This window comes from Glycine max, chromosome 15, assembly GCF_000004515.6.
Source record: "Glycine max cultivar Williams 82 chromosome 15, Glycine_max_v4.0, whole genome shotgun sequence".
Taxonomy (NCBI): domain Eukaryota; kingdom Viridiplantae; phylum Streptophyta; class Magnoliopsida; order Fabales; family Fabaceae; genus Glycine; species Glycine max.
The window spans coordinates 4,617,353-4,629,921 of NC_038251.2; the positions used below are offsets into that span (position 1 = coordinate 4,617,353).

Sequence of the window (12,569 nt, forward strand, 5' to 3'; positions counted from 1 at the left end):
TTGTTTCTCTAAAAGGAGAATATGATTCACACAAATTAATATAGTTATCTACATCAATATATAACGACGATTAATATTTGATGCAAGCCCTCTTTCAAATCGTACATCAATAATTTGCAAGCACTCTTTTCCATATTAAAAAGCCCTCTTTTCCGTATTAATTTGAAATAATGTGTTTATGCAATTATAAATACTAAAATGAGTATGGAAAAATACAAATATGTATTGGTGGTTATAAATTTTTTTTATAAGTATACAATATTAATCGTTTATCAAATATAAAAAATCATGATGATTAATGTTGTATATAGTGATGTAGATAACTATATTAATTTGTGTGATAACTATATTAATTTGTAAGCCCTCTTTCTTGCAATAATCGTCGCTTTTCCATATTAATCGGAAAATCGTACATCAATGTATAACGACGATTAATACGGAAAAGAGGGCTTGACAGATTCGAGTGTTTGACAGCTATCTACATCAATAATTTGCAAGCCCGCTTTTCCATTTCAAAAATCATCAATATATAACGACGATTAATACGGAAAATCGTACATCAATATAATTTGCAAGCCCTCTTTCTTCTGTTCTTATTCTCTGTTTTGAATGGTACAATCTCAATATCATGTCTTTCAATTGGTATCTCTTTTTTATTTTTAGAAAATTCTAATTGGTATATTTGATGCGTTTATGAATTTTTATTCATGATGTTGGCGCAAGTCTTTGTAAGTGGTCCTTTGCACTGTCTGAATTCTGAAATCTAAATGTCTATCCATTAAAAACCCAGCATGTTTCACATTTTGAATATTTGTTATTACAATAGAGTAATTTTTAGTATCAAATTTTAGCCCAAGATCTGATCTTATATAAATATTGTAATAAAAGTGTAATAGAAATCTCCAGAATAAAGAATAATTTTTTATATACTAATTCTTAAGATCTTTGCACACATTTAAAAAAAAATTACTTAAAAACAAATTAATCAATCTGCGAGAAGAATGTTGTTGAAGAAAAAAAAACCAACAAAAGAGAAAAAGAACAAAAAAAAATGGACTTACCTGGGGACGGAGAAAAAGAGGAAGAAGGGTTTTGAGTGTAAGAACCAATTACGATTGGTTTTGAGTGTCCTTTTTTTTTTTTTCATTAAAATTACTTCTAAAAGACTTCATTGCATTTGTTTAAGTTTTTCAAAATAATTTTTTAATCATTTTCTTTCAAGGAAAAGTCTTGAGTAACTTTTTAAAAATCACATAATTATACCTGCACTTTAAATATATTTTTTACAATTATAAGTAAATGAAAAATAATTTTCATTTTTCATATTGTTTAAAAAATAAATTACTTTTTATATATTCTTAAAAAAGTTTTTTTGGGAAATTAAACAAGTGCGATCAATAATTTGATTTTGACTGACTAGAAGTCATATGTGGAAGAATCGGTGGAAAAAGGATGAGTAATTCCTTTCTGAAGTTGGGGTCCAATTAATTTAATCAATACACAGTTTGAGATGAAAGAAATAAGCGTGAATATATCAATTCACTCGATGGAAAAACCCCACTAGTTTTTCTTGAAATTATTCTTCTATATAAATTTTATATATAAATACAATAAAACGAGATGAGAAGAAAGTCTGAGATAAAAAAAATAAAAAAAATCAATATATTCAATCTTTCTAGATCCAACCACATAGTTGACAAAAGAAATTTTGTTGGAATATTTAACTTTTAACAGCTTAAATTTGTAAAGGTGTTAAGTGAAATTAACCGAGCCGAATGCAGGCCGAGTCAGATTATGCTGAGTATAATTTATACAAGCAAACTATTGACACAGTTGAGCAAATGTGAATTATGAATTATACAAGGTAACTTCAAATGTTTCTTGTTGATAATTCACACAAATTGCTAAGAATGAACAATAATTGGTGTTGATGAGGAAAATTGATGTTTTAGTTGACAAGCACATGCTTTACAGATCTCAGATCTCACTCGTCGATACAGTTTGGTCGAGTCAGCGGAGCATAAAACATGAAAATAGTGCAATAAATAAATTCAATTGATGTGCAAAATACTAGTAAAAGCCAATGATAATAAGTAAAAAATGCGTCAACGGTCACTAGGCAAAAATTTGAATATCGTTATTCAAACAGCATAATTTGGTTCTCCAGAAGTACATGAAGTAAAAAATGAACTCCAACCTTTTAGTACAAAAAACCTTATATCATATGCTAAATGAAAAAAGATGATTCATCTCTAACTCTAGACAAAATAAATCAGTAAAAGTGGATACAAACCCCTCCTCGCCTTACTTCTTCACCTCCTCGTATTCTGCCTCGGGAGCCTGGTCCCCACCCTGAGAACCACCAGCTGAGGAACCGCCACTAGAACCTCCTGACATGTGCTCTCCAATCTTGGATACAGCTTTGTTTGCAGCATCAAGCTTTGACTTGATTTCATCAACATTATCCTCTGACATCGCCTTCCTCAGATCCGAAACTGCATCCTCAATTTCTTTGGCCACTTCACTGGGAATCTTGTCTCTGTATTCACCTAAACTCTTCTCAATGCTATATATGGTGGTGTCAGCACTGTTTCTAATGTCAATGAGAGCCTTTCTCTCTTGGTCTTTCTGAGCATGCAACTCTGCTTCTTTGACCATCTTTTCAATCTCATCTTCCGAGAGTCCACCGGAAGACCGAATAGTGATTTGTTGTTCTTTACCAGTGGACTTGTCTTTTGCAGAGACAGTAACAATCCCATTGGCATCAATGTCAAATGTAACCTCAATCTGAGGCAGACCTCTGGGAGCAGGAGGAATACCAACAAGGTCAAATTCTCCAAGCATTTTGTTGTCTGCAGCCATTTCCCGCTCGCCTTGTAGCACCTTGATACCTACCTGAGTTTGATTGTCAGCTGCCGTTGAAAAGACCTGAAATAATGATATAAGTCAGGAAAAAGATTCAACCACATAGCAATAATACATGCCACTAAATCAAATAGGATCTATGTATTGCAGCAGATACAATACTTTCAAGGGGAATTTCAATTAAATATAGAATGCATGATTTCAATATTAAATTAGAAACAAATGTCTCAAGCAATCATCTGTACTCTGTAGAATTAAGGCTTACCTGACTCTTCTTAGTAGGAATAGTAGTGTTGCGGTTGATCAATCTTGTAAAGATACCACCCAAAGTCTCAATACCGAGAGAGAGTGGTGTTACATCTAGGAGTAGTAGCTCTTTAACATCCCCCCGTAGAATACCACCTTGGATTGCTGCCCCCATGGCAACTGCCTCATCAGGGTTTACTCCTTTGCTAGGAGACTTTCCAAAGATCTCTGAAACCACCTCTTGGACTTTAGGAACTCGAGTCATCCCTCCAACAAGAAGAACCTCATCAACATCCTTGATAGAGATGTTAGCATCCTTCAAGCAGCTTTTACATGGTGCCTTGGTCCTTTCAATCAAGTGATTCACCAAAGCCTCAAACTTCGATCTTGTCAATGTTATGTTCAGATGCTTTGCACCAGATGCATCAGCAGTGATGAAAGGCAGGTTGATCTCAGTTTGAGATGTTGAAGACAGCTCGATCTTAGCTTTCTCAGCAGCTTCACGAAGCCTCTGCAGTGCAAGCCTGTCCTTTGCAAGGTCAATACTCTCAGTTCTTTTGAATTCATTCACCAGAAAATCCAACAAGGCATTGTCAAAATCCTCTCCTCCCAAGAAAGTGTCACCATTTGTTGCTTTCACCTTGATATGAAAGATGTTGTCATTTGTCAGTACAATTTTTATCATACTATTCCATCTGACAGGTTAATAAGGGAAGACAGAAGAAGAAACAAATCAACATACCTCAAAAACACCATTAGAAATTTCTAAGATGGACACATCAAATGTTCCACCACCAAGGTCAAAAACGGCAATGAGACCCTCCTTCTTGTTCATCCCATATGAAAGTGCAGCAGCAGTGGGCTCATTGATAATTCTCTGCACGTCAAGACCTGCAATTCTACCAGCATCTTTTGTTGCCTGCCTCTGAGCATCGTTGAAGTAAGCTGGTACAGTAATTACAGCCTTAGAAATTGACTTCCCTAGATAAGCTTCTGCAGTTTCCTTCATCTTGGTGAGAACAAAGGCACCAATTTGGCTAGGGGAATACTGCTGCCCATTAGCTTCCACCCAAGCATCTCCATTTGGAGCCTTAACAATCTTGAATGGAACCATTTTCATCTCCTTTTGTGTTTGAGCATCATCAAAGCGCCTACCAATCAACCGCTTGGTACCAAAGAGAGTGTTTGTTGGGTTAGTTACAGCTTGACGCTTAGCTGGGGTACCTACAAGCAGCTCCCCTTTCTGGTTGAAAGCAACCACAGATGGTGTTGTTCGTGCACCTTCAGAATTCTCAATAACTTTGGGGTTCTGAGAAACATATATTTTGAGTCAGCACAACGGAAACACATACAAACAAACCAAAAGCATTAATGATTTAATGTGTTACTGTTACCTTTCCTTCCATAACGGAAACACATGAATTGGTTGTACCCAAATCAATACCAATGACATCGTTTCCAGCAGGCCTTGAACTGCAATGAAGATGAAAAGTCATCATGAATAATTTTGATCAGCGCCTTTTGAGGATTATTACAAAATCATAACAAACAAATGGCACCTGAATGGTCGAGACAAACTAGACCAGTTGTGAGCTACATATGCTGGCTTGGTGCTGCCCGTTAACTGCACAGCAATGCAAAAGTAAGAAAAAACTTCCTCCAAAAATCATTGTTGCCACACATCATTCACAGCACAAATCAACTAATTATATAATTCTAAGGACAACGGCATAATCAACAATTATTCACGTACTTCGTTAAGTCCCCAGGATTCTAGAGCATAGGAAGGTTAGGTGCACGATAATTCAATTATAGAATTGTAAGCTAGAAAAGTGAGCCAGGAGAAACTTTCATTAGAAGTAATAAAAGCAATATCGTAGAGTAGCTACTAAGTGAGTCCACAAAAACACGGATGATCTAGCAAAATCTTGAGCCAGTACATCAACTGCTTAACACCTTTGGTATAATTAAACAACAAAAACACTAGAAATGGAAAATCAATTACGAAAATTAGATGACTGAAATTCTAAACAACTGGAGCCAAATCCGGGCAAAAGCAAGACATAAATGGATTTAAGCCATAATTGAGTCAAATCGGGAAAACCTAGGTAACATGGAGCAACCATAAAAAAAAATAAAGAAATGAAGGAAGCATAGAAGAGGTGGAGATGGTACCGAGCGATAAGCAGAGAGGGAGGCGGAGGCGACATCGCGGCGGCGGAGAGAGCGGAGCAAGGAGGCCATGGCTGGAAGAGAAGAGGAGATTGATTGATCAGAAAGGAAATAGAGATAGGTGAAGGTGTTGAGAGAGGTTTTAAATATCAGAGAAGAAGGGTTTAGGGTTTTGGTACCGTGTTGCCAAAACAAAAGAAAACGGTGTCGGTTTATAAGGATAGTGGCAGATTATTCTAGTTATTCAGAGAGAGGAAGTCAGAGAAGGAAGGTTCTAGATCGATAACCCAAACGGTGTCGTCGGACATCCTTGGCTTCGTGGTCCATGAGAGTTCCACGACCTCTCCTTTCTTGGTTGCTACTTTTTGATAATGTCATTGTCATAATTCTATTTCAGGCAAAATGTAATGTTGTACTAATCAAATGAACCCATCTAGTGGTACTTTTAAATTTTCTGTGCATTAACAGTTTACACTTAAATTAATCAACAATGAACATCTGAATTTACCAAATCATGGATATATACATTTGTAGAAAACTTTTCGTATGGAATTAATGTGTAGGGTTTAGTAATAATATATATAAAAAAATGCGTAGGGTTTAGTAAAATTTAAGAAATCGTGTAGGTAATTTAGAGGAGATATTTTTTCATATTTAAAATATGATATAGGTGAACTTTAAGGTACATAAAGAAGGGTACATATAGATAAATGAATTATCATTCTGATTCTAGTTTTCATATTTATTTTTTTCTTAAAAAATAATACTTTTTCTAACCTAACATCAGCTGGCAGCTATCATTTTTTAATTGGTTTTTGCATTTAATTACTATTATTAAGAGTAAATGACCAATTTAGTCACTAAAATTGTATCTTGTCACATTAGTTTTTAAAATCAAGGAAAATTCAAATAAATCTCTAAAAAAATTCAGGATTCATTTTAGTTCCGAAAATTAATCTTATTTTTTTCATTTTGGTTTCTATACTAAGGACTTGAGTGATTATAACAACATGTATTTAGAAATTAAAAAAAAAAGTTTACTTTGGGGACTTGAATGAAACCTAAAAATTTGAAGGACTTATTTGAGTTTTTTTTAGTTTCGTTAATTAATGTGATAGCTTAATACAATTTTAGGGACTGACCATTTACTCAGTTGACTAATAACATTTTTCATTCTCTAATGTGAATAATAGGAATTAGTTTACAAATTGAAACATTTCTAGGTCCGACTCTTGACCTTACAAGTTAAAATTCGTTAAGAGCATCATGCTAAACCAAAATTTTCATATTAAGCACCTTGTTTTATTAAGAATCCATGGTCGGTTGAGGGAGCTCTTAAGAAGCGTCATAATATCATATCATATGCTTGTATTTTTATTTTTTTGACAGATCATATGCTTGTATAAGTACCGGATTCTTATTCCTTACGTATTGACCATGGTTTCAGCTGGTGAAAGATTTTATTAAGAAAAAAAAAACTATCCACTGCATTTCAGATCACCATGGTTTCCCTTTGTCAGTCTCACTTAAGATTAAGCTTTTATTTGGGTTATTATTGATAAAATAAAATACGAGTTAGAAGACAAAATTGACATTTAATCTTTTTTTATTCAAATTTAAGTTATTCTATTTTCATTTTAAAAAATATTTATACAATACACAAAGTATTTGTTAGTTAAATTCAACAGACAAATACAAAAAAAAGAATAAAAACCTTCCCAATGAGAAAAGAAAATTGATACAGGAACAATTGTTTGATTGTTTATCAAGAGAAAAAAAAATTATTGTCAAGAAAGTGAACTAATAAGTAATAAGCTTAGAAAAGGGCAGGAGAATAGTAATTACAGTCCCAGTGAAGCAACTTGATTTGGTCTCCATGATCTATCAGTGACAATAAATAATATAAGAAATCAAAAAATCTGCCGCTAACAAAAAAAGACAAATACACTGTACAAGTTTGAAATGTACCAATAGTTGCCAAAAAGAAAGTGATAGATCCATATATTCTCTCCTATAGGGGGGAAAAACAATGAAAGAATAAGCAATAAAGCTTGCCTTGATCACAAACTCCATTTTACTGTACCAGAGAATCTGTGCTTCATGAGAATTCCATTTAGGCTTCAGATGATTGTTTTACTGACCACTAATTGCCAGTTTATTACGTTTCTTATGTGCGTGCGAGCCATTGAAAAGCAGCTGATAAAATAGCTTGCAAGTGAGGCATTCTTCAAAACAGAAGGAAGTAATAATTGACTTAAATGTTCGTTGATAGAATGAAATAGGTAATGCCATGAACCATCAAATCCGAAGATAGCCCCCTCGCTCCTGCTCTCCTATTCTTAATGATCTCCTGAGCAATGACTTCCTGTTCAGTGACCAGCTTCTTCCCATAGCTCTCTTATTTCGCCAGGAAGCCGCTATACGGGTATAAAGGGCCGGGAAAATGAAGCAGAGTAGTACAAGAAATAACATAGCAACACAAAGTAATATGACATTACGAAAACCGTCTTTTAGCTCTGGAGCATTTTGACCTGTCCATGGAACTCCTCCAACATTCATGCCAAAGACTGCAATCAGAGTTCAAACATCAAAATCATACCAGTATTGGATAGCCAGTGGATGTGGATAAAAGAAGTTCATAACAAATCAGAATAGGTCGTGTAAACTTATTAAGCATCAGTGCTTAATAAGAGTTGTCCATTGGAGGGAGTGCTTATGAAGTTTCGGCTAAATACCAGGTGCTTATTTAAACACTGGTGCTAAAATTTGTTGTGGATCCTGAGAGTGTACTTTTATAAACAATAAGTAAAAATGAGCAATGTCAGTGTAATGGTAAAATAGAATAGTTGCTTGAGCTGATGGATTGGAGAGAAGAGTTCTTGAGTTGTAAAAAGTAAAATTAAGTATTGCACAATGAGACCTACTTAAAATGTGTAAAAAGGAAAAAGAGAGGTGTTGGGTTGAAGATGCTCTAACCTCCTGTTATGATGGACAAAGGGAGGAATATTATTGAAAGGAACGAAAGATAGTACAGCTTCCTGTTTATTTGCTCTGACTGCCAGCTGTCTAGACCAGCCTGAATTGCTGTGACACGATTTACTATAAACCCCACATTCTCCTTCAGCCTCCTTAACCTTCCAATTAGTTCTTCAAGGGAGTTAAGGTCATCACTGGCAAACCATCTTTTAGAAGAGCATTTTTCTTTGACTCGGAGATATACTTGCTCTCCATGGGCAATCACCTTAATAGAATTTGGTTTGATAAATATGAGAAAAAATCAGACGGAAACAGTACTGTCATTCCAGTCATGGTAACAGTCCTCATTACTGTAATTTACAAATTCCTGTTGACACTCTTTTCTTTCCATGTTCATTTTCACCTCCAATAGCAATTATTTTTCCAAGAAGCCTTCTTATTTTTCTATTTTGAACATGCACATTTCCTTTTATACCCTCTCCCAGATTTATATGCATTTATGAATTCAAAAGATTCCTTTTATTGAATCTTGATGCTATTGAATGATGAAACCAACAACCCTTACGCTTGATCACAAATCTACGATATTTTAATTATTCACGATTCACTAATAAAATGAGCTTCAGCAAGATTTATTTAAACTACAGCTTGATGCCTTTAGATCAAAATGAATGTACAAAAATAAGTAAATTATCACCTGCAAGAGACGCTGCAAATTAATATGCAGTTTGGGGAATCTTCTGTCGTCTAGCATTTGTTTCTTCAGAGCATACCCACCTACAATTAAGAAGAGCAATTGTTCCTTATTCAATTCTATAAAACCATTTCATCTATTGAACATCGAAGAACTAGTCTAGAAGAAACTTGCACAAAACCTGTCGAAAACGGAAATTCATTTTACACACAAAAATGCTACACAAAACATTCTTATTATTTTATAAACCAGCTATACCAGGAATTATTCCCCTAGTTTCACCTTTTGGCTAGGGAACAGTGGTGTAAGCAATTAACAACTGAATGTCCAAAACAGTCACTTTCTGCCAAATATTATGCTCTAAAAGGCCTTCATGTGGCCTTCCTCATTGCATAATAATGGCAAAAACATTTAAAGGTACAAATGTTTTACCACCACTCTTTCATGACCTCAAACACTACAGTTAAAAAAAAGGAGACACAAGGATGCAAATGCAAGGGTGGGAAGGCCATATTTTGGAAAATGGATTCAGTCAAAATAATGAAAATATATTAAGCTGACCTTGAAATGTATGGATATGTATAGGTTTTCACAAAATCAATAATCATATTACCATAACTAAATTTATTACTAAGATAAGATAAAAATGAAACAAATCTCATGGACTTCACATGATATTTGATGAAATTAGAGGAAGCTCCTTTCTTATTTCAAAAATGTTTTTAATATGACAAAAATATAGCCTCCAAATGGGAATGTATCGAACATAGGAACATTTCAAGAAGAGAAACTTAAATACGATTTGCTAGAGGTGGCATGTTGCCTGATTTCTTATGAGATTTTATAGGCAGGCACTAAATATTTAAGTCTTTTCCTAAGAGAAATGTTAGCAACATACTATTTGACAGAGTCTTTTCAATACACTGCTATTGAATAAAATCTATGTGGGCCCCTCCCAATCCATATACAGTGGTTACTTTTTTTTGGTGAAAATATATAGCAGGTACTTAGTACTATATGGATTTCACCCACAACAAAAAGTGTGTTAATTTCTTTTTTCCTGAGAAATAGCTAGTAATTTGTTCCATCAGATCAATAATCCCATTCGAGGGCGAGCCCTGGTGCAGCGGTAAAGTTGTGTCTTGGTGACTTGTTGGTCATGGGTTCGAATCCGGAAACAGCCTCTTTGCATATGCAAGGGTAAGGCTGCGTACAATATCCCTCCCCCATACCTTCGCATAGCGAAGAGCCTCTGGGCAATGGGGTACGAAGTAAAGATCAATAATCCCATTGAAATCAATGCAATAATAAACAGGCCAACAGTGAAAAGACTAGTAGTACACCATATAACATAGTTCCAAGGACAATACATCATTAAGATACTCGATAAATAAATAATTTAACTCAGTTAACAGATGTTAAACAAACAATCTTAAAAGAGGCTTTGGGGTAACGCTTTTAGTTAGGTCCCTTTCCTCTCTTATGCATAAAAAATTATAACAACTTAAATTTGTTTTATTTATTGCAAACTAATACAAGGATTTAGGATGACATTCAATTAATGTAATCAACAAATTTTGTTTAATGAAATCAGAGGTAAAAATAATCAAACAAATGAATCATCATAAACTTGTCATCTATTAGACAATTTCAACCCGTCTACATTAGAATAGCCAGAAAGTATGTCTATATTCACATCAGTATTCTTTTCAAGTCAATTGATAGAAAGTTAAAAACTAAGGCATACTTTCAGTGATCAAGAACAGGCTGAATTTGTAATTTGAACCATGAAGAGTACTAAAAGTTGAGAATGGAATGGCAGGGAGGGAGGGATCGAGGAGTGTATCATGAAATTACCTTTATCCAAGTCAAGCTCCACGGAGTCCAACTCCATCTCAAGCTTCGTCACAAGGTCTTGAATCTGATCTACATGTGTGTCAATTATGTGTACTACAAGATTTGAGACAGATCTAGGCACAGGGTTGTCAGCTTCCTCAGAGTGATTCATAGTCAATAAGAATTCAAGAACATGCTCCTTGATCACTGTCCTTTCCTGCTGCTGACCTCTTAAAGGAGAGAAACTCTCAACACTAGGAATCTCGGAAAGTAGAGATTCACCCACACGGGAGAAGCCTAACCTGGGAACACGTCCCAAGGACACAGTAATTACTGAATGCTCCGTAACTCTAGCAGCAATCCTAAACGTGAAGTCGCTGGAGGGAGGACCGGGCGAATTAACACGGAAGACAAGTGCCCCATCTACATGTGCACAAAAGGGTCCATTGCTAACAAGTGAAAGAATGTCTTGGAGTTTCAAAGGTGGGCAGAAAACACCAATCAGGTCCTGTGCAGATTGTGACAACTTTTGATTTCCTTTCGGTAGTTCAACATGGTACCAAGAAAACTCGTTCCCTCGACCTTCTCCTACACCAGATTCCTTCTCTTCTTTTAGAAAAAGGTCTGCTAGATCCCAATCTTTATGATAAAAGTTCCCCATGCAATCAAATATATAAGCTCTCTTCCTCACCAAGCCTGAAGGATGGGCAGGGTAGACTCGGCGCTCCCTGAGGGGAACCCGTGCTGAAGTTTCACCATCCATCTCCTCGCCTACCCCATTCTCCATAACTGTATGCTGAGCTAGTTCCATAAACTTTCTGCAGCTACCCGCAAAATACGCTTCCAACTAATAAACAAAATGATATATGGTATTAAACAACTTGATCCAAAAAACCTCAACTGAGACTCAATTTTCCTATCTTATAAACTTGACACTTAAAATCTCTCGTCCTTTAAAACAACCAACCTACGTGCAATGAATGCGATGGCGCTATTATTCGTAATCCCAAAATCAAAGTCAACAAATCCAGCGCAACGCAATTAATTGATCCAAATCCAAATTGACTGAAAGTAAGGAACACCTAGAATTATATTCAAACAACCGAATAGGTAGGTTCATAAAAATCTTCTAGCAAACACCACCATACGCACACTACGAATCAAACCCTGAACAAAAGCTGCAGTTTTCAGATTCTACTCAACGCAACAAAGTAATACAACCAATTAAAAAAGAAAAAACTACAGAAGAAGTAGCATTATTACCTTGTTGAATGCCCTAATTATGAAACTAATGAATTAATGCCTGAAAAACTCAAACGTTGAAATTGGCTAAAGCGAAAGCGACACAGTATTGAAAAGTTCAAAGTGGAAGGGGATTTTTTTTCCCTTTTGTTGGTAATAAGGGAAAGGGGATGTGAGTGCGATAAACTAATTTATTAACCAACAGAAAACATCGAATATAATTGTGAAGTGATTGAGCTTCTAGGAAACTTCCCCAACAGTAGTTATGAACTCCCAGATTTTAATTTCTTTTTAAAGTGAAATATCGTTCACGGAAATTTAGTATTTTATACTGAAATTAATTAAACATTAATTTTTCCATATTCACCCAAAGGCTAAAGACAACGTCATGGACTTACTCTCATCCTGTATTTAGAAACTATTACTATTAACATGATGCTTAATTTAACACAAATGAGGAGAATAAGATGTTCACTCTCCAAGTCCAAAGTGAAATTTTTAATTTCTTATATAGGAATTGATTACAATTATAATATAG

At 35.0% G+C, this 12,569-nt stretch overlaps 2 protein-coding genes across 8 annotated transcripts; both read right to left on the reverse strand.

The window, feature by feature from the left end:
- Positions 1 to 2,116: 2,116 nt before the first annotated feature.
- Positions 2,117 to 5,662, reverse strand: LOC100814039 (heat shock 70 kDa protein, mitochondrial). Its single transcript, XM_003545695.5, has 6 exons — positions 5,287 to 5,662; positions 4,671 to 4,735; positions 4,506 to 4,584; positions 3,854 to 4,420; positions 3,131 to 3,751; positions 2,117 to 2,928 (listed from the first exon to the last, which is right to left on the reverse strand). Exons 1-6 carry the CDS (start codon positions 5,353 to 5,355, stop codon positions 2,305 to 2,307), a joined length of 2,025 nt encoding a protein of 674 aa, XP_003545743.1. The 5' UTR covers positions 5,356 to 5,662; the 3' UTR covers positions 2,117 to 2,304.
- Positions 5,663 to 6,983: 1,321 nt separating this feature from the next.
- LOC100817220 (zinc transport protein ZntB) lies at positions 6,984 to 12,333 on the reverse strand. Of its 7 annotated transcripts, none has more exons than XM_041009913.1 (6): positions 12,053 to 12,328; positions 11,761 to 11,854; positions 10,811 to 11,636; positions 8,957 to 9,036; positions 8,260 to 8,524; positions 6,984 to 7,850 (listed from the first exon to the last, which is right to left on the reverse strand). In XM_041009913.1, exons 3-6 carry the CDS (start codon positions 11,598 to 11,600, stop codon positions 7,582 to 7,584), a joined length of 1,404 nt encoding a protein of 467 aa, XP_040865847.1. In that variant the 5' UTR covers positions 11,601 to 11,636; positions 11,761 to 11,854; positions 12,053 to 12,328; the 3' UTR covers positions 6,984 to 7,581. The 7 variants fall into 7 exon arrangements, with proteins under 7 accessions (XP_040865847.1, XP_040865846.1, XP_040865845.1 ...); XM_041009912.1 differs by having other exon boundaries at positions 11,757 to 11,854; XM_041009911.1 differs by having other exon boundaries at positions 11,761 to 11,956.
- Between the last annotated feature and the right edge of the window lie 236 nt (positions 12,334 to 12,569).

Excerpts from the sequence above, each read along its gene's own strand:
- LOC100814039 (XM_003545695.5), bottom strand. The coding sequence starts at position 5,355 with ATGGCCTCCTTGCTCCGCTCTCTCCGCCGCCGCGATGTCGCCTCCGCC. Across the intron at positions 4,736-5,286 it reads CCCTCTCTGCTTATCGCTCG|TTAACGGGCAGCACCAAGCC; the intron begins GTACCATCTCCA and ends ATTGCTGTGCAG. Across the intron at positions 4,421-4,505 it reads TTTCCGTTATGGAAGGAAAG|AACCCCAAAGTTATTGAGAA; the intron begins GTAACAGTAACA and ends TATGTTTCTCAG.
- LOC100817220 (XM_041009914.1), bottom strand. The coding sequence starts at position 11,600 with ATGGAACTAGCTCAGCATACAGTTATGGAGAATGGGGTAGGCGAGGAG. Across the intron at positions 9,037-10,810 it reads GGAGCTTGACTTGGATAAAG|GTGGGTATGCTCTGAAGAAA; the intron begins GTAATTTCATGA and ends TCTTAATTGTAG. Across the intron at positions 7,851-8,259 it reads TTTGTCCATCATAACAGGAG|TCTTTGGCATGAATGTTGGA; the intron begins GTTAGAGCATCT and ends CTCTGATTGCAG.